Source organism: Trachypithecus francoisi, unplaced genomic scaffold, assembly GCF_009764315.1.
Source record: "Trachypithecus francoisi isolate TF-2019V2 unplaced genomic scaffold, Tfra_2.0 Lachesis_group17, whole genome shotgun sequence".
Taxonomy (NCBI): Eukaryota; Metazoa; Chordata; class Mammalia; order Primates; family Cercopithecidae; genus Trachypithecus; species Trachypithecus francoisi.
In genome coordinates this window covers 35,900,649-35,926,238 of record NW_022681462.1, presented here as the reverse complement: position 1 = coordinate 35,926,238, position 25,590 = coordinate 35,900,649, and the positions used below count along the sequence as shown (strand labels likewise).

At 36.8% G+C, this 25,590-nt stretch overlaps 1 protein-coding gene across 1 annotated transcript in view; it reads right to left on the bottom strand.

Annotated features, from left to right (window-relative positions):
- DNAH6 (dynein axonemal heavy chain 6) overlaps positions 1-25,590 on the bottom strand; it is a 353,105-nt gene that overhangs the window by 177,874 nt on the left and 149,641 nt on the right. The window contains exons 32-37 of the mRNA XM_033175267.1: positions 25,361-25,509; positions 23,874-23,981; positions 12,150-12,705; positions 11,272-11,394; positions 8,248-8,430; positions 7,553-7,696 (exon numbers count right to left, since the gene is read on the bottom strand). Coding sequence (XP_033031158.1) covers positions 7,553-7,696; positions 8,248-8,430; positions 11,272-11,394; positions 12,150-12,705; positions 23,874-23,981; positions 25,361-25,509 — 1,263 coding nt within the window. The remainder of the gene's footprint in view (positions 1-7,552; positions 7,697-8,247; positions 8,431-11,271; positions 11,395-12,149; positions 12,706-23,873; positions 23,982-25,360; positions 25,510-25,590) is intronic.

Sequence of the window (25,590 nt, the reverse complement as noted above, 5' to 3'; positions counted from 1 at the left end):
AGAGGTCCTTCACATCCCTTGTAAGTTGGATTCCTAGATATTTTATCCTTTGAAGCAATTGTGAGTAGGAGTTCACACATGATTTGGCTCTCTGTTAGTCTGTTATTGGTGTATAGGAATGCCTGTGATTTTTGCACATTGATTTTATATCCTGAGACTTTGCTGAAATTGCTTATCAGCTTATGGAGATTTTGGGCTGAGACAGGGGGTTTTCTAAATATACAATCATGTCATCTGCAAACAGGGACAATTTGGCTTCCTCTTTTCCTAATTGAATACCCTTTATTTCTTTCTCCTGCCTGATTGTCCTAGCCAGAACTTCCAACACTATGTTGAATAGGAGTGGTGAGAGAGGGCATCCCTGTCTTGTGCCAGTTTTCAGAGAATGCTTCCAGTTTTTGCCCATTCAGTATGATATTGGCTGTGGGTTTGTCATAAATAGCTCTTATTATTTAGAGATATGTCCCATCAATACCTAGTTTATTAAGAGTTTTTAGCATGAAGTGCTGTTGAATTTTGTTGAAGGCCCTTTCTGCATCTATTGAGAAAATCATGTGGCTTTTGTCATTGGTTCTGTGTATATGATGGATTACGTTTATTGAATTGCATATGTTGAAACAGCCTTGCATCCCAGGGATGAGCTTTTTGATGTGCTACTGGATTTGATTTGCCAGTATTTTATTGAGGACTTTTGCATCGATGTTCATCAGGGATATTGGTCTAAAATTCACTTTCTTTGTTGTGTCTCTGCCAGGCTTTGGTATCAGGAGGATGCTGGTCTCATAAAATGAGTGAGGAAGAATTCCCTCTTTTTCTTTTGATTGGAATAGTTTCAGAAGGAATGGTACCAGCTCCTCTTTGTATCTCTGGTAGAATCCGACTATGAATCCATCTGGTCCTGGACTTTTTTTGGTTGGTAGGCTATTAATTATGGCCTCAATTTCAGAGCCTGTCATTGGTCTATTCAGGGATTCAACTTCTTCCTGGTTTAGTCTTGGGAGGGTGTATGTGTCCCAGAATTTATCCATTTCTTCTAGATTTTCTAGTTTATTTGCATAGAGGTGTTTATAGTATTCTCTGATGGTAGTTTGTATTTCTGTGGGGTTGGTGGTGATATCCCCTTTATCATTTTTTATTGCATCTATTTGATTCTTCTCTCTTTTCTTCTTTATTAGTCTTGCTAGCAGTCTGTCAATTTTGTTGATTTTTTCAAAAAACCAGCTCCTGGATTCATTGATTTTTTGAAGGGTTTATTGTGCCTCTATCTCCTTGAGTTCTGCTCTGCTCTTAGTTATTTCTTGCCTTCTGCTAGCTTTTGAATGCGTTTGCTCTTGCTTTTCTAGTTCGTTTAATTGTGATGTTAATGTGTCAGTTTTAGATATTTTCTGCTTTCTCTTGTGGGCATTTAGTTCTATAAATTTCTCTCTACACACTGCTTTAAATGTATACCAGAGATTCTGGTATGTTGTATCTTTGTTTTCATTGGTTTCAAAGAACATCTTTATTTCTGCTTTCATTTTGTTATGTACCCAGTAGTCATCCAGGAGCAGGTTGTTCAGTTTCCATGTAGTTGTGCAGTTCTGAGTGAGTTTCTTAATCCAGAGTTCTAGTTTGATTGCACTGTGGTTTGAGAGACAGTTTGTTGTGATTTCTGTTCTTTGACATTTGCTGAGGAGTGCTTTACTTCCAACTAGGTAGCCAATTTTGGAATAAGGGCGATGTGGTGCTGAAAAGAATGTATATTCTGTTGATTTGGGGTGGAGAGTTCTGTAGATGTTTATTAGGTCCACTTGGTGCAGAGATAAGCTCAAGTCGTGGATATCCTTGTTTACTTTCTGTCTTGTTGATCTGTCTAACGTTGACAGTGGGGTGTTAAAGTCTCCCATTATTATTGTGTGGGAGTCTAAGTCTCTTTGTAGGTCTCTAAGGACTTGCTTTATGAAACTGGGTGCTCCTGTATTGGGTGCATATGTTCAGGATAGTTAGCTCTTCTTGTTCAATTGATCCCTTTACCATTATGTAATGGCCTTCTTTGTCTCTTTTGATCTTTGTTGGTTTAAAGTCTGTTTTATCAGAGACTAGGATTGCAACCCCTGCTTTTTTTGTTTTCCATTTGCTTGGTAGATCTTCCTCCATCCCTTTATTTTGAGCCTATGTGTGTCTCTGCATGTGAGATGGGTCTCCTGAATACAGCACACTGATGAGTCTTGACTCTTCATCCAATTTGTCAGTCTGTGTCTTTTAATTGCAGCATTTAGCACAGTTACATTTAAGGTTAATATTGTTATGTGTGAATTTGATCCTGTCATTATGATGTTACCTGGTTATTTTGTTCATTAGTTGATGCAGTTTCTTCCTAGCATCAATGGTCTTTATAATTTGGCATTTTTTTGCAATGGCTCGTACTGGTTGTTCCTTTCCATGTTTAGTGCTTCCTTCAGGAGCTCTGGTAAGGCAGGCCTGGTGGTGACAAAATCTCTCAGCATTTGCTTGTCTGTAAAGGATTTTATTTCTCCTTCACTTATGAAACTTAATTTGGCTGGATATGAAATTCTGGGTTTAAAATTCTTTTCTTTAAGAATGTTGAATATTGGCCCCCACTCTCATCTGGCTTGTAGAGTTTCTGTCGAGAGATCCGCTGTTAGTCTGATGGGCTTCCCTTTGTGGGTAACCCGACTTTTCTCTCTGGCTGCCCTTAATATTTTTTCCTTCATTTCAACTTTGGCGAGTCTGGAGTTGCTCTTCTCGAGGAGTATCTTTGTGGTGTTCTCTGTATTTCCTGAATTTGAATGTTGGCCTGCCTTGCTAGGTTGGGGAAGTTCTCCTGGATAATATCCTGCAGAGTGTTTTCCAACTTGGTTCCATTCTTCCCATCAGTTTCAGGTACATCAATCAGATGTAGATTTGGTCTTTTCACATAGTCCCCTATTTCTTGGAGACTTTGTTCATTTCTTTTTACTCTTTTTTCTCTAAACTTCTTTTCTTACTTCATTTCATTCATCTGATCTTCAATCACTGATACCCTTTCTTCCACTTGATCGAATCGGCTGCTGAAGCTTGTGTATCCATCATGTAGTTCTCGTGCCATGGTTTTCAGTTCCATCAGGAATTTAAGGTCTTCTCTATGCTGTTTATTCTAGTTAGTCATTTGTCTAATCTTTTTTCAAGGTTTTTAGCTTCTTTGCGATGGGTTCGAACATCCTCCTTTAGCTCGGAGAAGTTTGTTATTACTGATCGTCTGAAGCTTTCTTCTCTCAACTCGTCAAAGTCATTCTCCGTCCAGCTTTGTTCCATTGCTGGCAAGGAGCTGCGTTCCTTTTGAGGAGAAGAGGTGTTTGATTTTTAGAATTTTCAGCTTTTCTGCTCTTGTTTCTCCCCATCTTTGTGGTTTTATCTACCTTTGGTCTTTGATGATGGTGATGTACAGATGGGGTTTTGGTGTGGATATCCTTTCTGTTTGTTTTTTTCCTTCTAACAGTCAGGACCCTCAGCTGCAGGTCTGTTGGAATTTGCTGGAGGTCCACTCTAGATCCTGTTTGACTGGGTATCACCAGTGGAGGCTGCAGAACAGCAAATATTGCAGAATGGTAAATGTTGCTGACTGATCCTTCCTCTGGAAGCTTCATCTCAGAGGGACACCCAGATGTATGAGGTGTCGGTCGGCCCCTACTGGGCGATGTCTCCCAGTTAGGCTACTCAGGGGTCAGGGACCACTTGAGGAGGCAGTCTGTCCGTTCTCAGATCTCAAACTCTGTGCTGGGAGAACCACTACTCTCTTCAAAGCTGTCAGACAGGGACGTTTAAGTCTGCAGAAGTTTCTGCTGCCTTTTGTTCAGCTATGACCTGCCCCCAGAGGTGGAGTCTACAGAGGCAGAAAGGCATTCTTGAGCTGCAGTGGGCTCCACCCAGTTAGAGCTTCCTGGCTGCTGCTTTGTTTACCTACTCAAGCCTCAGCAATGGTGGACGTCCCTCCCCAAGCCTTGCTGCTGTCTTGTAGTTCAGTCTCAGACTGCTGTGCTAGCAGTGAGCGAGGCTCTGTGGGCATAGGACCCTCTGAACCAGGTGTGGGATATAATCTCCTGGTGTGTCATTTGCTAAGACTGTTGGAAAAGAGCAGTATTTGGGTGGGAGTGTCCCGATTTTCCAGGTACCGTCTGTCATGGCTTCCCTTGGTTAGGAAAAGGAATTACCCAACTCCTTGTGCTTCCTGGGTGAGTCGATGCCCCATCCCGCTCTGTGGGCTGCACCCACTGTCTGACAAGCCCCATGAGATGAACCCAGTACCTCAGCTGGAAATACAGAAATCACCCGTCTTCTGTATCGCTCATGCTGGGAACTGTAGACTGGAGTTGTTCCTATTTGGCCATCATGGAATCTCCTCAATTCACTCTACTTTCTATTTTTTTTTTTTTTAAACCTCAAGGTATAACATAACCTTTTTTGTCAAATATTGAGTCTATTTTAGAGAATTTCATATATATAAATATTAATATAACCACCCTAGATTAAAATATAGAACATGTACAGCACCTCAGAAGGCTTCTTTCTTCCACTTCTTTGTCAATACTAGTTTGTCTATTTGATATCCTTTCACCAATGCCACACTCTGAACTGCTGCTGTTTTACTGTCTTGAATTATTGAAGTCATGTAGTTTAAGTCCTCCAAATGTGTGTTCCTTCAAGATTATCTCAGTTATTTTACATTTTTATATAAATTTTAGAACGAGATTGTCAGATTTCATGGAAAAAATTTGTTGGGGTTTTTGGGACTGAAGTTGCCTAGAATCTTCAAAATATTTTGGAAAGAACTGATAACTTGATAAAAATATCTCAATCCATGAACATAGTATATCTCTTCATTTATACAGATCTTTTAAAATTTCTCTCAACAATGTTTTATACTTTTCAGCAGAGGTCTTTCACATCATTCATTAATTTTATTCCTAAGTAGTTGGTATTTTGTTACTTTTATAAATGGTATTCTTTTAAATTTTCATTTGTTGACTCTTAGTGGACCTTATATCCAAGAGCCTTACTAATGTACTTATTAATTGTAATCATTTGTTTGTAGATTTTTTAGGATTTTCTACATATTTAGTCATTTTTTTCTGCAAATAATGACTATTTTACTTCTTCCTTTCCAAAGTTTATATGTTTTATTTCTTTTTCTTGCCTTATTGCACTAGTTAGACTCTCCAATATAGTGTTTACTGAAAGTTGTAGTCGAGGATATTTCCTTTTTAAAAACTGGGTTGTGACCCTTTCACTTGATTTCATGACCAATTAATAGATTGTGACCTTTAACTTTAAAAACACTGGCAGAGAGGGTGAATTAGATATGACTGGAGCAAAAGCAAAGGAATAATAAATAGGATATTTTAATAGCCCATGGAAGAAATAATAAGAATCTGGGTTATCCAAAGGCAGCAAGGATGAAGACAAAAGGACATATTTAAAAAAAATACCTAGGTGATAAAATTGATTGAATACTGACATATTATTTAATTTACATTCTATATTCAAATATTGCCATTTTTTCCAATAATATAATTTATAGCTATATTTTTCCAAGTCCAAGATCCAATCCAGGATCATGCATTGCATTTAATTATCTCTCTTTAGTCTCCTTTTATTCAGAAAAGTCTTTCAACTTTGTCTCTTATGACATAGATATATTTGAAGAATATAGTCCAGTTTATTTTACAAAATATTCATTGGTTTGGGTTTTCCAGATGTAACCTCATGATTAGATTCAAGTTATACATTTTTGAAATAAATATCACAGAAGCAAGATTACATCTTTCACAGTGTCCCATATTAGGAAGCAGGCACAGGTTTGCCTTGATGTTAGTTAAGTTAAATTGATCATGTAGCTAAGGTGCTGTTTACAAGTGTTTTTTTTTTTTTTTTAAGTAAACACTTAGAAACTATGTAAATACTGCTTATCATGAAATCTCTACCGACTAATTAAGTTAAATTGATCATGTAGCTAAGGTGCTGTTTACAAGTTTGTTTTTTTGCTTTTTTTGTTTTGTTTTGTTTAGTAAATACTTAGAAACTATGTAAGTACTGCTTATCATGAAACCTCTACCCACTAATTTCAGTATTCATTGATGATTCCTGCCTAAATCAATTATTACAATAATGGTTGCAAGGTGATGACTTTCTAACTTTATCCATTATTCCTTCTGCATAGGTTAGCTGGTATTAGCTATAAGAAAGAGTTTTTCTTTCTTCCCTACTTATTCATTTAGTCACGCATATTTTTATTATGAGTATGGATTTTTATTTTTATTTTATTACAGATTTTTATTTTACTAAAAGGGTTATGATCCTATACTATGATTATTGATTTTGATGCTTAAATCTATCCAGTTTTGACCAGTGGAAGTCTCTTCAAACTGCCTTCTGTGTTCTTTTGACATGTCACATCATTCTTTGAGCACTTTTTTACTATGCAACATAAAAGAGTTGTTTTGTATTTTCCCTGATCCAGTCTTGAAATCAACTATTTTACTAAGAATTTCTCATTTTCTTTAATGGAGGATGACAATAGTATTTAAAAATAAGTATACCAGATATGCTCATTGCTGCTATCAAGGTGTCTTTGTGTCTAGTTCCTTTCAGCACATGGACTAGAAAATTATATGTATATAAAAATTTATATATATATAAAATGGACTAGAAAATTGATGTATACACACATCAATTTTCATACATTTACTTATTTATTTAAAGACAGAGCCTTGCTCTGTTGCCCAGGCTGGAGTGCAGTGGTAAGATCATAGCTCAGTGCAGCCTCAAACTCCTGGGCTCAAGAGATCCTCTTGCCTCAGCCTCCTGAGTAGCTAGAACTACAGGTGTGCACCATTGAGCTTGGATACTAAAAAATTTTTTTGTAGAGACAGGAGTCTTGCTATATTGTACAGGCTGGTCTCAAACTCTTGGCCTCAAGTGGTCCTCCTGCCTTAGCCTCCTAAAATACTGGGATTACAGGTGTGAGCCATGTGCCCAGGCAATTTTCATACAATTACATATATGTATGTTAACATTTTGAATATCAATGAGTACTGAGACCTGCAATTCCAATCCAATAAAACAGAGTGCATTCTAATTTTTCTCCTTTCATATTTTTAAATCCCATCTCTAACAGTGAGAAATTCATTGCCATTATTCTCAATATTTACTTATTTAGTCAATCTTAGAATATATACCAAGTACATTCCAGCAATTCAGAATAGCTAACCAATCACACTGTTATTTTCACACTGCGAAAAATAAATTTACTGACTAGAATTCAATAGTTGTTTACAGTAGAGAGTTTTTATATACTTATACATCTTACTTTTTTAATATGACTAGGAGAGGGCTCCTAACTTAAAAAATATGATAAATGTTATCTATGGTTAGAAAAACATAAATACTTTTAGGAACCAGCTTAGTGTGTAAGTTATATTTTCAATAGAACTAAAGCTTTTAAAGTTTTAATCTTAAAATTTAATTTTAATGATTCAGAATTATTATGCTAAAATGTAATTTATTTGGTTCTTACCCTGGCATCAGGATTATCATCAAATTGTGTTCTAATAAATGTATCAAAAGAATCCCAATAGTTTTCGGTTAGGTTTCCACCCAAAGACCACAAATAACAGAATACAAAAGTCTGACATAGTATAGTGTTTAGTTTTGTTTGTTCCTGAAAGAATAAAGAGAGACAGACTTAATATTTTATATATAAACATAAAAAGAATCCTAAGCTGCAAAGTGTAAAGGTATTTTTCTTTCATTTAGACTAATACATTTTTAAATGGGCACAGTGTATGTTTCTTACACTTCATGCAATGGTTCACAGAGTAGTGTTTTCTTATAGTTATATATTATAATCACTGATGAGAAAATGAATGAGAAGGAATATGAAGGGAAAAAAAGTCCAAGTTTGTCTTTCAACTGATTATTATAATTTTTTAAATACCTGCATGAAGGTATGTAAGCAGATTGAGAATATCTTGTATTGGGAATATGTTGTAGACTGTAAGAGAATTCAAAATTGAGTAGAGGAATAAACTATACATGCTAACGTTCCTTGTAGCTTTGAGATTCTATGAATGTAATCATAGCTATTAGTCCCCTGAAAAATTAACATAAAAATCAAATGGTTATATTTTAGAATGGAGTCATTTCTTTGCAAGGAATTTATACAATAATCTAATTTTTCTAGCTTCACAGCAGTAAGAAAACTCTTCATACCATTGCCAAGTTAACTCCATCTTTCTCAAGTATCAAGGACTCCAATAAGCAACAGAGTGTAGTAACTTTGCTGATGTCCACTTGTGGAATTGCTTGGCTGCACTTTTTATTGATAAAATGTAAACCTTCATCAACATAACATTGGAAAAGATTTAATATATATTCTTGGGTTTCCTCATTCAGCTGAAAATGAAACAAATGATAGTTTAGCAAGACCTGATAAATACATAATTCAGTTTAGAATTGGGTTGGTTAAAATCTGGATATTTCTATATATTCAGTGATCTTTAAACCAAAGGCTATAACTATCACAACATACTAAATAAATTAAATTTTAAGGAAACCTTTTATGACTGGGAAGGGATACATGGGGAAAATTATGGGTAGTTGATTGTGTTCTATTTCTTGGCCTGGCAATGGGTTCAGAGGTGTTAATTTCATAATTATTTCTTAAGCTGCCAATACATAAAATATTTAAAAGTGAATTCAGTCCCTCTCACTACTCTTATTCAACTTTGTCCTGAAGTCCTAGTTAATGCAATAGGACAATAAAAGGAAATAAAAGGTATACAGATTGGGAAGGAAGAAGTAAAACTGTCTTTGTTCACAAATAACATAATTGTCTATGTGGAAAATCTACCTAAATTGACAAAGCAAAACAAACAAAACTGGAACTCATAGGTAATTATAGAAAAGTTGCAGGATATGAGGTTAACATATACAAGTCAATCATTTTCTTATACACCAGCAAGGAGCAATTGGAATTTGAAATTAAAAATATAATACAATTTACATTAGTGCCAAAAATAAATTAATTATAAATATAACAAAATATGTACTAGATCTATATAAGACAAGCTATAATACTCTGATGAAAGAAGCTAAAGAACTACTAAATAAATAGAGAGAAATACCACATTCATGGATAGGAAGACTAAATAAGTCTTACGATGTCAATTTCTCCGATGTTATCTATAAATTCAACAAAATCTCAGTCAAAATTCCAGCAAGTTACTTTGTGGATTAATTGACAAACTGACTCTAAAGTTTATATGGAAAGGCAAATGACCCAGAATAACCAACACAACAATGAAGAAAAAGAACAAAGTTGAAAAACTGACACTACCCAACTTCAAGACTTACTATACAGCTGCAGTAATCAAGACAGTGGGTTATTGGTGAAAGAATGGACAAGTAGATCAATGGAACATAATGGAGAGCACAGAAATAGACCTACATAAATACAGTCAATTGATTTTTAACAAAAAAGCAAAGGCAATCCGATGGAGAAAGGACAGTCTTTTCAACAAATGGTGCTGGAACAACTGGATATATACATGCAAAAAAACGAATTTAGACACTGACCTTATACCCTTCCTAAAAATTAACTGAAAATGGATTATAAATGCAAAACACAAAATATGAAGTTTTTAGAAGATAACAGGAGAAAATCTACATGACTTTGGGCTTGGTGATGACTTCTTAGGTATGATACCAAAGGCATCATCCATGAGGGAACAAACTGGTAAGCTGAATTTCATTAAAATTAACTTCTACTCTGGGAAACACACTGTTATGAGACTAGAAGATGAAATATTTATACAACGTGAAGATTGTAAAAAAAAAAAAAATCCAATGCTAAAAAGAAATAAGTTACCAAACCACAGAAAGACATGGAAGTACCTTAAATGAATATTACCAAGTAAAAAAAAGCCAGTCTGAAAAGGCTATGTACTATACAATTTCAACTGTATGACATTCTAGAAAAGGTAAAACTACAGAGATAGTAAAAAGATCAGTGGTTGCAGGGGTTAAGGGATGGGGAGGAGGGATGATATTCAGAAGGTAGAGCTCAGAGGATTTTTAGAGCAATGAAACTATTCTGCCTGATACTATAATGGTGGAAACATGACACTATGCATTTTTCAAAACCCATAAATTGTACACAAAGAGTGAACTCTAACACAAAGTATGCACTTTGGTTAATAATAATGTACGAATGAATACTGGTTCACCATTTATGCAGTGTTAATAATAGGTGAAACTGGGGGCGAGGGAGTACACAGGAACCCTCATTTCTGTTTAATTTTTCTATAAACTTAAAACTGCCCTAGGCATAAAAATGTCTGCTAATTTTTAAAAAAGTGAATTCAGAAAAGTTAAAAGTCTTAAGGTAGCCAATGATAAACTCTCAATTCTGAGAATTACTGTCTTTAATAAGGTACTCTGAGACTAGACCATAATATTCTTAAAATGTTCATGCAAAGAAAGGAGGAAAACAATAGTTTTCTGGCTCATCTTTGGAGGGGGAGAGGCAGAGACGAAGAAGGCTTATTTGGAGTAGGGGATGAGATGTGGGGGAAACATCTCAAAGGACTACTTGTTCAGCTAAGCTAAAGAGAAAAATTCTGTGTTAGAATGGAGAAGCTACAGAAAGTAGTATGAAACTGATTTGTTTTGAATAATAATGTATAAGCTTTTCTTCAATTTGGGTGGAATTGTACCTCTGAGGTTAGAATGTGTCTTAGGTCTTGCACCTACAATTGGGGTAGGATGTAAATGGGTTTTCTTTTATCTTTGGCTGTCATAGGTGTTAGGGGCTCTGAAAATCCAAAAACAATGACAGTTAGGGTCTAGACTTAAATATTCTTTTTCTTCATTTTGGTTCTGTTTTATTACTCCCAAGCTTTCTGCAAAGTCTCAGTGCCTCAGGCTGTTGTAGTTGTGTTTTTAGGGACTCACAAAAGTGGCTTGTGTTTCAGTCTGGGGAGAAGCCAGACAGAATAGGCAGGAGGCAGTGTGAGTACGCCGGCTGGCAGGCTGGGGTAACAAGAAATGAGGACAGATTTGGGGAGTATATAAACATTCCTGGAGGATTCTAGGAATCCATAGGGAGGACTAGGTAAAATAATGGAGTCCCCTCAATCAAGCACCATGAGTCCTTAACATATTGTTATTTGTGCACTAGAAGGCAACGTGAGTCCTGACAGATGGAGATATTGGGGAATATCTGATTGCACTTACATTTTTAGAAATACCCTTCATCCAAGTTTTAACATAAGGCATCCATTTCAGTTCTTCAGGATCCACAAACACCATTCCACATCGACTGACAGTTGCAGGGGAGGCAACCCGCAGATCTTGCACCTAAAGTTGAAGAAAGTTGAGCAGGAAACCGCTAATATGATACTTTCTTATTTCTCCAACTTCAGTGTTCACACTTATAAAATGATTCACACTTTTAAAGTCTAACTTAACATTGAAAGGCTTTGTGTGGAAGAGAGTGGGAGAGCAATAAGTAATTAGAAATGCAAGAACAAAGTTAAATGAGTGTAAGGCGAAAAAAATTCCCACAAGTACAGGAGGATACTATCAAATTCTATGGGCAGGGCTATTTTTTCTTTCTTCTCTTTGCTTTTCTCTTTTCTCATTTTCATTCTTGTATTAGAATCCCTAGCACATAGTAGGCATCCAATCAGTATTTGATGAATGAATAGAACACAGGTGGCATTCTTCATAATGTTTGTAGCTGTACTTGGTCCACATTCCTCTCCCAATCCCTCATCAAATATTCATATCACAGTGGGATAATTTATTCTTATTAAATATAATAATTTTTAAATTTAAAATGCATTTCAAATGATACAAAGCGCACTCTCTCTCTCTTTCTTCCTCTCTCTCCCTATCTCAGGGAAGCCAGAATTTATTGTACTTCCTATTTATAGAGATAAGAACATTTGAGACTTTGACTGTCAATCTATTACAAAAGGATAATTTATAAGTAAACAGAACATAATAATAGACATTATAGATAGTAAAGGCTACATCAGTGTGAGAAAAAATGTAATAATGGTAGGCCAATTTAATGAATGATTTCACTCCACAGTAATGTGTACACTTACCTCAAAAAGCATGTGAATTTGAGGTGTGAGTTTAATCCTCTCACTGTTAGCCAGGCAAAGCATCTTGTTATCATCCAGCACTGTATTCATGTTTTCAATCCAAAGAGCATCTACTGGCCCATCACTGATGATCCATTTATGGTCTTCTGAAGTATCATTCACAGCTGCTCGGACACTTAGTGCCATCAAACCATCTTTCCATTCCAAGGTTAAGTTATTAACCTCTCCATATAATTCGCCCATGGTAATTGATTTAGGGTTGAGAACATATGTTTTAACTGGTTGGTAAAAGGGATTTTCTATCCCAAGTTTTTGTAAATTCCCTAAAGTTTCTGCTAGTATTCGGTAAACTGTGGTCTTGCCACCTCCTGTTGGTCCAACTAACATAACACCATGCCTTACTAGCATTGTTTCATACAACTGTATCACCTTTCTAATCATACACATCTCAGGCTGAAGATTTTGTCCATTCATGACATCCACAATTGTTGACTGTAAAATACCATAATCATGTTCTGGAATTTGGAGTCCAGGAAAAAGGTCAGATATGATTCCACTGTCAAAACAAAAGTAAAATCAATTAGGAGCAACTGGTCATTGATACTTTCCCATATTTGTTACAATCAGTGAAATATTATGAGTCTTATTGTTTCTCCTTGATCTTTCTCTTCTGAACATGTACAGTATTAGTTTGTCCTACATGCTGTACCAGAATCTATCATTTCTCTGATATCATGTATGATTTTGTTTGTTTCCTGTATAGTAGACCAATGTTCATAAGTATATTAGGAGCTTCTTGGGAGTAAGCAGTATCTCTTGTGTTTCTTTCTGTATTTCTCACAGTACATGGCACAGTACCAAACATATAGAAGGTGATGAACTTATTTTTAATTATTTAAAAATATTATAAAATATCTCACTTAAAAATTTATAATTATTTTAAAATTATATTTAAAATTATATTTGTAGCTCAAATTTTCCTAAAATCACTTACATATGCTCATAACTGTATGTGGCTATTCAGAAAAATAAGATGAATATAGAATTAAAATTAGTATTATGCAAGAAGGGAGGAAGGAAAAATGTGACTGTTTCTATAGGAAACAGTTGATATGAGATGTTTCTATGGGAAAAAAGAAGCTAAATCTTTACCTCACATTATATACACAAATACATCTGTGATACAGTTAAAACCTTACATAAAGTGACGAGAAAGTACTAGAAGAAAGTACAAGAGCTAAATTTTGCAACATTGTGGTAAGGCGGTCTTTCTAAGAAAGGCAGGATATCTACAACTGTAAAAAGAATTTGACAGAGTGAAAAAAGAAAAACAGACAAAAATCAAACTTCTGTGAGATAAAAGGCTTTATATACAAACCTAAAGCATGAATGAGAGACTTAGAAAAACATTTCCAATGTTTATAACAGATAAAGGTTATGTGTTTCTATAAATCAGTAAGTAAGAGTACAATAGGAACATGCTCCAAGAATAATAATTATAAATACATAATGAACATAGGAAATGATAGCCAATGACTCTAATAGTTACAGAAATGAATATTAAAATAGGCTACTACATTTGGCCTCTCTTTAAAACACTTATGGGGAAATAGGCACCTTCATAAAACCACGTATGTAAGTGTAAAAGGGTAACTCATCTTTGGAGGACAATTAGATTGAATCTATTTAAATAAAAAATGTGCAAACCCTATGACCTAGGAAACTTACTTCCAGGAATCTCCCTTGTAGAAATATCATACCTGTGCAAAGATATATGTATGGGAATGTTCATTATTAGCATAGAAAACAATTAGGAAAAAATCTAAATGTCCATATATAAGACCTTTCACATTAAAATAGTTCTATAGGTTTATTATGTCTCAAAGTACCATCTTATATAATAGCAGTCTAGCAGCAGTACAAAAAAATTGACTCATGCATATATACTAACATGAAAAAGATGTTCAAGATATGTAACTAATTGAAAAAGCAACAGCTGTAAAAATAGAAATGTATTAAAGGTAATACATGAAAATGTCAACCAACTTATTTCTCCGGAAAGATGGAACAGACTTACTTTTCCCTATTCCTTCCATTAAGTGCAACTAAAATCCCTGTACATTAAGTAAAATAAATGAAAGAAGACTCTGAAAGGTAGAGAGAAGGCAGACTGGCTAGGTACTTAAGATGCAAGCAATAACAGTGTCGAGTCTCTTGTGTCTTTTTGTCTTTTACATCCTGGCAATCCAGGAATGCCAATGGGCACAGATTTTTTTAAAAAGCCCCAGGAAAAGCTTACCGCCTTTATCCAAAGGACCAGGAAAGGGGCAGCCCAGCAAGACAGAAAACTTTTAGGCAATAACTGCTCTACTCTAACCAAACACCACTGAAAACTCCAGAGGTATTTATTCCTACCCACACCAGCAGATACTGAGTACGGAGCCCAGACTTCCACTCTAGCTAGGGTGTAACAAGTCTCCTGAAATTCCTCTCCTCATTCCCCCATGGTGTCAGAGAAGGCCATATAGGGATGTACTTTCATCCTCACTGGGAAGTGATGATGCTCCCTTTGGTATTAGTGGAGACCATATGGGAAGCCTGGACTCCCAGCCCTCCCCAGGAATAATGAAGCACCCCTTCCTCTCTCTGATGGGTGGCATCAGAGGAGGCTCAGTGGAGAGTTAGGACTTTTACCACTGTCCAGGGGTAATAAAGCTGTCTTCCCTGTGGCATCAGTGGAGGTTACGTGGGGAGCAGTAATGAGGTATTTCTACTCTTCTATCCAGGACAATATCACTGGGGGACTGCCAGGGAGCTGGAACTCCCACCCCTACACAGCAGAAATGACTGCTCCCACCAGACATCAGTAAAACTTGAATTCTATCCCCACCTGGAAGTAACAAAGTTGCATTTCTAATTTCTCTTGCTGGTGTGGCATCAAGAAAAGCCAGCTAAAACAAGTTTAGATAAGATCTAGAGTCTCATAACATAGTATCTCAGATAAGCAGGTTTCAATAAAAATCATTCATCATATCAAAAGCCAGAAAGATCTCAAACTGAACTAAGAGAGACAATCAATAGATGCTAACACTGAGATGAGAGAGATGTTAAAACTGTCTGACAAATGTATTTTATTTCTTAAGGGATACGGTCTCACTATACTGCCCAGGCTGGCCTTGAACTCCTGGGCTCCAACAATCTTCCTGCCTCAGCCTTCTGACTAGCCAGGACTATAGGTGCATGTGACTACACACAGGTGAGATCGTTATCTTAAAACAGACATCATGAAAATGTTTTAAGAACCCATTATGAACACATTAGAAACAAAAGAATATAAGGACATCTCAGCCCAAAAAAAAAGAAAGAAAAAAGAATATACAAAGAACCTGTTAGAAATTTTAGAACTGAAAAAAATACAATAAAAAATCAACAGATGGGTTCAAGAGCAAAATGGAAGGGATAGAGGAAAGAACTGGTAAACTGCAAGACAGAATAATAGAAGTTACCCAAACTGAACAAGACAGAAAATTGTCTGAAAAAAGAATAAGCAGCCCTTGGAGACCTATGGAAATATAACAAGAGATCTAACATTTGTGTCACTGGAGTCTCAAACGATGGGGAAAGATGAAAGGGCTGAAGAAGTATTCAGAGAAATAATGACTGAAAATGTCACACATTTGCCAAAAAGCACGAACCTACAGATTTAAGAAGTTGATCAAATCTCAAACAGGATAAACCCGAAGAAATCCATATGAAGAAACAACATAGTCAAACTTCTAAACACGGAAGACAATGAAAACAATCTTAGCAGCAGCCAGAAGAAAAAAAAGAAATGACACCTTACCAACAGGGAAAAAAAAACACACAGAATGATAGCAAAATTCTCATCTGAGACCATGGAGGCTGATAGGAAGTGGCACATCTTTTTTAAAAAATGTTTTATTTTCAGTTCTGGGGTACATGTGCAGGATGTGCAGGTTTGTTACATAGGTAAATGTATGCCATGGTGGTTTGCTGCACCTATCAATCCATCATTTTTCAGCTCCCACTTATAAGTGAGAACATGCGGTGTTTGGTTTTCTGTTCCTACACTAGTTTGCTGAGTTTATGGTGTCCAGCTTCATCCATGTCCCTGTAAAGTACATAATCTCATTCCTTTTAATGGCTGCATAGAATTTCATGGTGTACGTGGGAAGTACATGGTACAACAGCTTTCAAGTACTGAAACAACTGTCGCTCCAGAATCCTATACCCAGGGAAAATATCCCTCTAGAATGAAGGCATATAAAATAAAGACATTCTCAGATAAAGGAAAAGGAAATGAATTTGTAGTCAGCAGATCTACCATGAAGAATGGCTAAAGGGAATTTCCCTAAGCAAAAAGATACGATGAAAAGAAGCAAACTTGGGGCATCAGAAAGGAAGAAAGAATACGATAATAAAAATATGAGCTCCTATTATGAACATGGTATTTCCATTCATTGTAAAACGTAATTGTATATTTATATATAAGCATCCTTCAGAGTGATGCTGTGGGTTTAGCTTCAGACCACTACAATAAAGTGAATATAGCAATAAAGCAACTCATTTTTTGGTTTCTCAGTGCATATAAAATTTATTGCTATGCTATACTGTAGTCATTTAAGCATGCAATAGCGTTATGTCTAAAAAATGTACACACCTTTATTTAAAAATGCTTTATTGCTAAAAAAGGCTAATGACCATCTGAGCTGTCGGCAAGTCATAGTCTTTTTGCTGGCAGAGGGTCTTACCTCAATGTTGATAGCTGCTGACTGAAGGCTGGAGTGACTGTGGCAATTTCTTAAAATAAGACAACAATAATGTTTGCCATGTTCATTGACTCTTTTGTGAAAGATATCTATGTGCATGTGATGCTGTTTGATAGCATTTTACTCACAGCAAAACTTCTTTCAAAGTTGAAGTCAGTTCTCTCAAACCCTTCCACTGCTTTATCAACTATATTTATATAGTAGTCTGAGTCTTCTGTTGTCATTTCAACAACATTTACAGCATCTTCACCAGGAATAGATCCCATCTCAGGAAACTACTTTCTTTGCTAATCCATAAGAAGCAACTTCTCATCCATTCACGTTTGATCATGAGATTGCAGCAATTCAGTCACATCTTCAGGCTCCACTTCTAATTCTAGTTCTCTTGCTGTTTCCACCACATCTGTAGTTACTTCCTCCACTGAGGTCTTAAACCCCTCAAAATCATCCATGAGGGTTGGAATCAACTGTTTCCAAACTCCTGTTAATGTTGACATTCTGTCTTACCATGAGTCATGAATGTTCTTAATGACATCTAGAATGATGAATCCTTTTCAGAAGGTTTTACAATTAACTTTGCCTGGATCCATTAGAGAAATCACTATCTATGGCAGATAGAGCATCACAAAACACGTTTCTTAAATAATAAGACTTGAAAGTTTAAAGTACTCCTTGATCCAGGGGCTACAGAATGGATGTTGAGTTAGCAGGCATGAAAACAACATTCATCTCCTTGTACATCTCCCTCAGAGGACTTGAGTGACCAGGTGCATTGCCAATGAGCAGCAATATTTGAAAAGGAGTCTTTTTTTCTGAGCACTAACTCTCAATGGTGATTTAGCCCTTTTCTCATTTAGAACAAAAAAGGGCAGCTCATTTAATTTTATATAAACATGCTCTGTGAGGCTGAAATAAATCTGATTGCTTTTCAGTGTGAAAATAAAATGTAAAAACTGTTCTTGGAGTTATTTCTTAACAGAACTAACATTAGAATCATCCAAATCATCAGAGGCATCTATTTTGGAAAAATCAGATTCATCAAATGAATCTTGGGCCAACGACTATTAAAAAAACAATGTTAACATCATGCATAGGAATGTTATGCCTTCTAGGATTTGACATTTTCAGTGATCAAGAATTACTATGTTTTGTAAGTGGAAATACCACTACTAAAAACAGAATGCTATAGAATGATGCCTTTTGTTTCCAAAGTCAGTATACTAGAGCAATGTGAAAATAATAATAAAAGTGAGATAATTCCTGACAAAGTTATCTCGGGTTAAATTCTGCAGCCACAAGTACAAATTCTGCGCTGCCAATGAGTACTCTCAGGGCAAACGGGAAAAGGGTTAAAATATTCAGTAAACCATTCTCTCAAGAGACATGCTGTCATCCAGGCCCTGTTGTTTCATTTTTAGAGCACAGGCAGAGTAGATTTAGTGTAATTCTTAAGGGCCCTAGGGTTTTTGGAGTGGTAAATGAGCATCGGCTTTAACTTAAAACCACCAGTTGCTTTAGCCTCTAACTAGAGTAAGCCTGGCCTTTAAAGCTTTGAAGCCAGGCGTTGGTGTCTCCTTTTTCACTATGAAAGTCCTATATGGCATCATCTTCTAATAGAAGGCTGTTTTATCTACATTAAAAATCTGTTGCTTAGTGTAGCACCTTCATCAGTGTTCTTAGCTCTGGATAACTTACTGCAGCCTCCACATCAGCATTTGCTACTTTACCTTGTACCTTATATGTTATGGAAATAACTTCTTTGTTTCAACTTCATGAAGGAAACTTCATGAAGCTAGCTAGAAAAATAAGTTTGAAGCTAGCTACTTCACCAGGAGTAGATCCCATCGCAGGAAACTACTTTTGGTTGGGTATGGTGGGCTCATACCTGTAATCCCAGCACTTTGGTAGGCTGAGGCGGGCTAATCACTTGAGGCCAGGAGTTCAAGACCAGCCTGGCCAACAGGGTGAAACTCTTCCTCTATCAAAAATACAAAATTAGCCAGTGGTGGTGGTGTGCACCTGTTAGTCCCAGCTACTTGGGAGGCTGAGGCAGGAGAATTGCTTGAACCTGGCAGGCAGAGGTTGCAGTGAGCCAAAATTGTGTTACTGCACTCCAGCCTGGGTGACAGAATGAGACTGTCTCAAAGCAAAGAAACAAACAAACAAAAAATGGCTTTCTTTGCTAATCTATAAGAAGCATCTCCTCATCCATGCAGGTTTTATTATGAGATTGCAGCAATTCAGTCACATGTCTGCTAGCTTTGAACTTTTCTTCTGCAGCTTCCTCACCACTTTTTCCCCCTTTATAGAATTGAAGAGAGTTAGGGCCTTGATCTGGATTAGGCTTTGGCTTAATGGAATATTGTGGCTGGTTTAATCTTTTATCCAGAGCACTAAAACTTTCTCCTTATCAGTAATAAGGTTACTTTCTGTTTCTTATCAGTCATGTATTCACTGGAGTAGCACTTTTAATTTCTTTCAATATCTTTTCTTTTGCATGCGCAATTAGGCTATTTGACACAAGAGGCCTAGCTTTCAGCCTATCTTGGCTTTAGACATGTCTTCCTCACTAAATTTAATCGTTTCCAGCTTTTGATTTAAGGTGAGAGGTGTGTGACTCCTCCTTTCATCTGAACACTAGTGACCATTGTAGGGTCATTAGTTGGCCTAATTTCAATATTATTGTGTCTCAGAGAAGAGGGAGGCCCAAGGAGAAGGAGAGAGATGGCAGAACGGCTGTCTGTGGAGCAGTCAGAGCACACACATTTATCAGTTAAGTTTGCTGTCATGGACGGGTGCAGTTTGTGGTGCTCCCAGAACAACCGCAATAGTAACATCAAAGATCACTGATCACAGATCACCATAACAGATATAATAATAAAAAAGTTTGAAATATTGTGAGAATTACTAAAATTGCCACATATACACATGGTAAATACAAACTGTTGAAAAAATTGTGCTGATAAACTTGCTTGATGAAGGGTTACTACAAACCTTCAATTTATAAAATACATGACATCTGCGAAGTGCAATAAAATGAGATATGCCTGTAGATACCTCTGCCCTCAACACTGGAGACACAGACAGTCACATACACAGGATCACAACAAACTAGTATAGGAGCCAGTGCCAGGGTAGGAAAATGTGAGCTGTAATTGATAAATTGCTTTAGGCTAGATGTGGAGATGTCTGAGAGTTAAAAACTCCAGGGGCATCCAGTCATGGGGTGGAGGGGCACATCTTTTGTGAGTTTTACCTCTAGGAGCTCAACCAGGTTCTTAGAGTAAATATCTGAGAGAAATCCCATCATGTGAAAATTTTTGAAATCTATGCATCTGGCAGAGGTCTAATATCCAGCATCTATAAGGAACTTAAACAAATTTATAAGAAAAAACAAACAGCCCCATTAAAAAGTGGGCAAAGTACATGAACAGGCACTTCTCAAAAGACGACACACATGCAGCCAACAAACATGAAAGAAACTCAACATTACTGATCAATAGAGAAACGCAAATCAAAACCACAATGTGATACCATCTCATGCCAGTTAGAATGGCTATTATTATTATTTATTTTTTTTTGAGATGGAGTTTCACTTTTGTTGTCCAGGCTGGAGTGCAATGGCACAATCTCGGCTTACTGCAACCTCCACCTCCTGGGTTCAAGTGATTCTCCTGCCTTAGCTTCCCAAGTAGCTGGGACTACAGGTATGTGCCACCATGCCCAGCTAATTTTATATTTTTAGTAGAGACAGGGTTTCACCATATTGGTCAGGCTGGTCTCAAACTCTTGACCTCAGATGATCCACCTGCCTTGTCCTCCCAAAGTTGTTGGGATTACCGGTGTGAGCCACCATGCCCGGCCTAGAATGGCTGTTACTAAAAAGTCGAAAAACAACAGATGTTGGTGAGGTTGTGGAGAAAAAAGAATGCTTTTACACTGTTGGTAGGAGTGTAAATTAGTTCAACCACTGTGGAAAGCAGTTTAGTGATTCCCCAAAGAGCTAAAAACAGAACTACCATTTGACCCAGCAATCCCATTACTGGGTATAAGCTTAAAAAAAATAAGTCATTCTGTTATAAAGACACATGCATGTGTATGTTCATTGCAGCATTATTATAAATAGCAAAGACATGTAACCAACTTAAAAACCCATCAATGAGAGACTAGATAAAGAAAATGTAGTACATATGCACCTTGGAATACTATGCAGCCATAAAGAGGAATGAGATTATATCCTTTGCAGGAACATGGATGGAGCTGGAGGCCATTATCCTTAGCAAACTAATGCAGGAACAGAACACCAAATACTGTATGCTCTCACTTATAAGTAGGAGCTAAATGATGAGAACACATGGACACATGGTGGGGAACAACACACACCAGAGCCTGTCGGAGGGTGGGGAGTCGGAGGAGGGAGAGGGTCAGGAAAAATAGCAAATGGATGCTGGGTGAATGCCTGTGCAGCAAACCACCATGGCACATGTTTACCTACGGAACACACCTGCACATCCTGCACATGTACCCTGGCCCTTAAAATAAAAGTTGGAAATGAAAACAAAACAAAAAAATCACATTTGGAAAAAAAAAAAAAAAAAAGAAATCCCTTCATACTTCTGGCAGGGGAGGGGAAAAGAAACCAGTATGAAATAGGCTGGAGCACCCTGCTTTTTCTAATAAGAAGAAGCCAGGATAATTAATTAGAGCCTAACCTGCTAGAGTTTTGTCAGAGCCTAACAGACCTGGGGGAAGGGAAACATCAACTCCAGCTGGCTCTAGCCTTTCACTGGGAGAAGGGAATTACCAAACTCTAGGCCACTGTAGTCACCGTGTACCACCTAACAGGGGGAGAAAAAAAGTGAGAAACACTTATGAAGCTTACAGTTGGCATAGGCTCATTAAAAGACTGAGTCCTAATCCTAGGACAATAGAACACTTTCCCTCCTGCTGCATCTTACCACTACATTACTTATAGCCAATTTACTTTTGGCCCAGTTCTTTTTATTTTCTAAACCTACATCATGTCCAGCCATCAAGAAAATATTATGAGGTATAATAAAAGGCAACCCCTCCCCACCATTTGAAAAGACAGAGCAAGCAGTAGAACCAGACATGGGAGGGATGTTGAAATTATTGGACAGATTCTAATTATTTAGAACAATGATGACGAATACGTGAAAGGCTCTAATGGATAAAATAGACAGCATGCAGAAACAGCTGGGCAATGTAAGCAGAGATATGGAAAGCCAAAGAAAGAAGCAAAAAGAAATGCATTATCAAAACCAGCACAATATAATAGAGATGAAGAATGCCTTTGATAGGCTTATTAGTAGATTGGACACAGCTGAGGAAAGTACCTCTGAACTTGAGGGTAACTCAGTAGAAACCTCTGAAACTGAAAAGTAAAGAGAAGAAAGACTGGAAAAGCAACATAATACCCAAGAACCATGGTACAACTACAAAAGGAGTACCACGTGTGCAATAGGAACACCAGAGGGTAAGAGAGGGAGAAAAGAACAGAAGAAATATTTGAAAGAATAATAACAGAATTTCCCCAAATTAATGTCACCCACCAAACCTTAGATCCAGGAAACTCAGAAAACACTAAGCAGGATAAATACCTAAAAATTATACCGAGGCAGGTCATTTTAAAACCACAGAAAATTAAAGAAAAAAATATAGAAAGAAGCCAGAAGGAAAAAAAAAAACAAAAAAACACAAACACTTTACCTATAGATGAGCAAAGATAAGAATTTCATTTGACTTTTCCTCAGAAACTATGCAAGCAAGAAGAGAGGGGAGTGAAACATATGAGGAAAACCCCACCAACCTAGAATTCTGTACCCTGTGAAATTATCCTTCAAAGGTGATGGAGAAATAAAGACTTTCTCAGACAAATAAATATTGAGAAAATTTGTTGCCAGTAGCCCTGCCTTGCAAGAAATATTAAAAGAAGTTCTGTAGAGAGACAAAAAATAACATAGGTCAGAAACTCTGATCTACCTAAAGGAAGAGGATGGAAGATGGAATAATTGAAGGTAAAATGAAAATTTTTATTTTTCTTTGTCTTAATTGATCTAACAGATAACAGTTTGTTCTAAATAGTTATAGCAACAATGTATTTGATTATTTATGCCTATGTATATATTATATATGTGCTTATGTATGTTCATAGATAAGTAAAATGAATGACAGCAATGACACAAGGGATGGAAGGGAGGAATTAGGATAGAAGGGAGAAATAGAATTGTTATTATAAGGCACTAACACTCCCCATGAAATGGTATTGTGTTAATTGAAAGTGGGCTTAGATTATTTGTAAATGTATATTGCAAAATCTAGGGCAACCACTGAAAAAAGTCAAAAAAAAAAAAAAGGAAAAAAGAAAAAGAAACGGTGTAAATGTGGTATTAAGAAGTCTGGAGAGGGATAGCAGAATACATAAATAAAAGAGTTAGAAAATGATTGTCTTTGGGAAGCTGGAGTTGGTGAAGGCTGGGGGCTGTTGCTTTCTATGTGACTAATTTATGAAACTATTTTCTTTTTAAAACTATATACATGTATAACTTAGAGAAATGTAAAACTAAACAACAAAAAATGAAATGGATAAAAACAATTGTTTTATGTTAAGTCCCAAGTCTGAGTTTTTTTGAGTCAGAAACTTCCCTTAGGTCAGGAACTTATGGCCAAATGCTAATTTGTATAGCACATAGTCTGGTGATTAATATTTTGATAAAAAAAAATAAATGATTGAAATTATGCCCAAACTTGAGTATCTTTATTTTAAACGAGTATTTCTTAAACTGCAAAATAAGTATCTCCAGAAAAGATGGGAAAGTTTTCAGTTTGTTAGAGAAAGAAATAATTGAAGAAAAGACTACCATTTGCCACTACGTGATAGCCACGCTTTACTTGGTAACGTCCAGAAACTTACCTGAACAGAAGAGCATCATCTGTTAGAAATTTTGGCAAATTGGAGTCTCGTAAAGCTCTTATCAACACCACATCTTCATTTAGGTTTGGGTTTTCTCTTTTTAAGGATCTAAATTAAAAGGAATACTTTGGAATATTTAAAGGCATATCACAAGAACATAAGGTTGACTGTGATTTTCTAAACCTGTAGGGAGGGCAGAGACCTTCCCCTGAGGATTCCTGCTAGAAGGAGAGGATCATGTTCCCTTGTGTGCTCAACGTTCATCTCCATCAGAGCACACTGACAAGTCCTGCAATGGCTACGCAGCCTTGAAGAGAATGACAAGGACATCTTCTCAACATCCTCCCCAATCCTGATATTATTCAACCTGAATTTATAATTCCTTGAATACATCATGATGATCCCTATATCTGTGATTTTCTTTTCAGCCTGCCCAGAATATTTTGCCTTGTTCTTTGCCTGCTCTTATTTTTCCCCTCAAAACCCAGCCCAGTGGCTCCCTTTGCTAGAAAGCTCCTGTCCTCTATCCTCCTTCTCAGCGAACCTTGGGTGGGTGCAGCCCTGTTGCTGCCCTCCCTGCATCGCAGCTACATGACTGCACATTGGTCTGTCTCTGTGACTCACTGGACTGTAGTTGTGCTCCTTCAGTGCAAGTGTATCTCAACTTCTTAGTATTCCTAGTCCTTAAATGGCCATCCTGTAAAGAGGAGACATACTATATCTGAGAGGTTAAAATATAGAACAGAGGGTAGAAAAGTGCAGGGAGATTCGTGCAGAGCCCAGTGATGCAGGAGCCAGGCAGAGGGTTTCTGGATGTGCAGAACCTGAGCCAATGAGTCATGGCCTGAAAGGAAGGACTAGAGATAAAATAGGTCTCCTCAGAGGCTCTGGACAAGTTGGGGATTCCAGATATAGTAGTTTCAAGAAGTTATAAAGAGAAAAGTTGGGGCCTGAGAAGAGGAAAGACTCTTTCTTTACTAGATACTAGAAAAAAGTTTAGGCTTGAGCTATATTATAAAGACAGAGATGAAATCTAAGACATAAGCTGAACTGAATTGGAATGATGAAGTTTCTTTAAACTCCTGAGGCTTTCTCAGGCAACATGTATGACTGGCTTTGTTGCATATGCATAACAGACTATGTGTCTTTTAAGTCTAGTCATACCATCTTAAGGTAGTAAAGGCTTTTGTAAACAAAAACCCAGTGTTTGAATTTGAGTTCAGGGGAAGTTAATGTTCTCCAAAGCCTAGTTGGAGGTCAGTTTCTATCGAGGACAACCATGTTAGGACTCACAGTGAAGAACTGTCATGGGATGAGGAGAGACAGCCTGTGTCACTTTGTCATAGGAGCGTCAAGGTAAGAATGATGACAACAGCAGCAGCCAACATTTACTAATCACTTACTGTCTGAGAGCCTTTCCTGAGTTACCCATTTAACGCATTTGATCACATGGTTTGGGATTTCACTCGACTACTTTGGTTTCTTACCCAGCCAAGTCCAGGACAGACTTCACAGCTCTCATGCCAAAGTCGTAGTGATCCTGCTGAGACAGCTGCTCACTGCAAAGCTTATACATCTGAGTCATTTTTCTTGCTAATATTTTACTGGATTCAAATCCTTCAGAATATAGAATTACCTAGAATAGAAAAAATAATGTAATGCTTATTACATTGTATTGATAACAATGTATTAGCATGATACCAACATAGTCAAAATT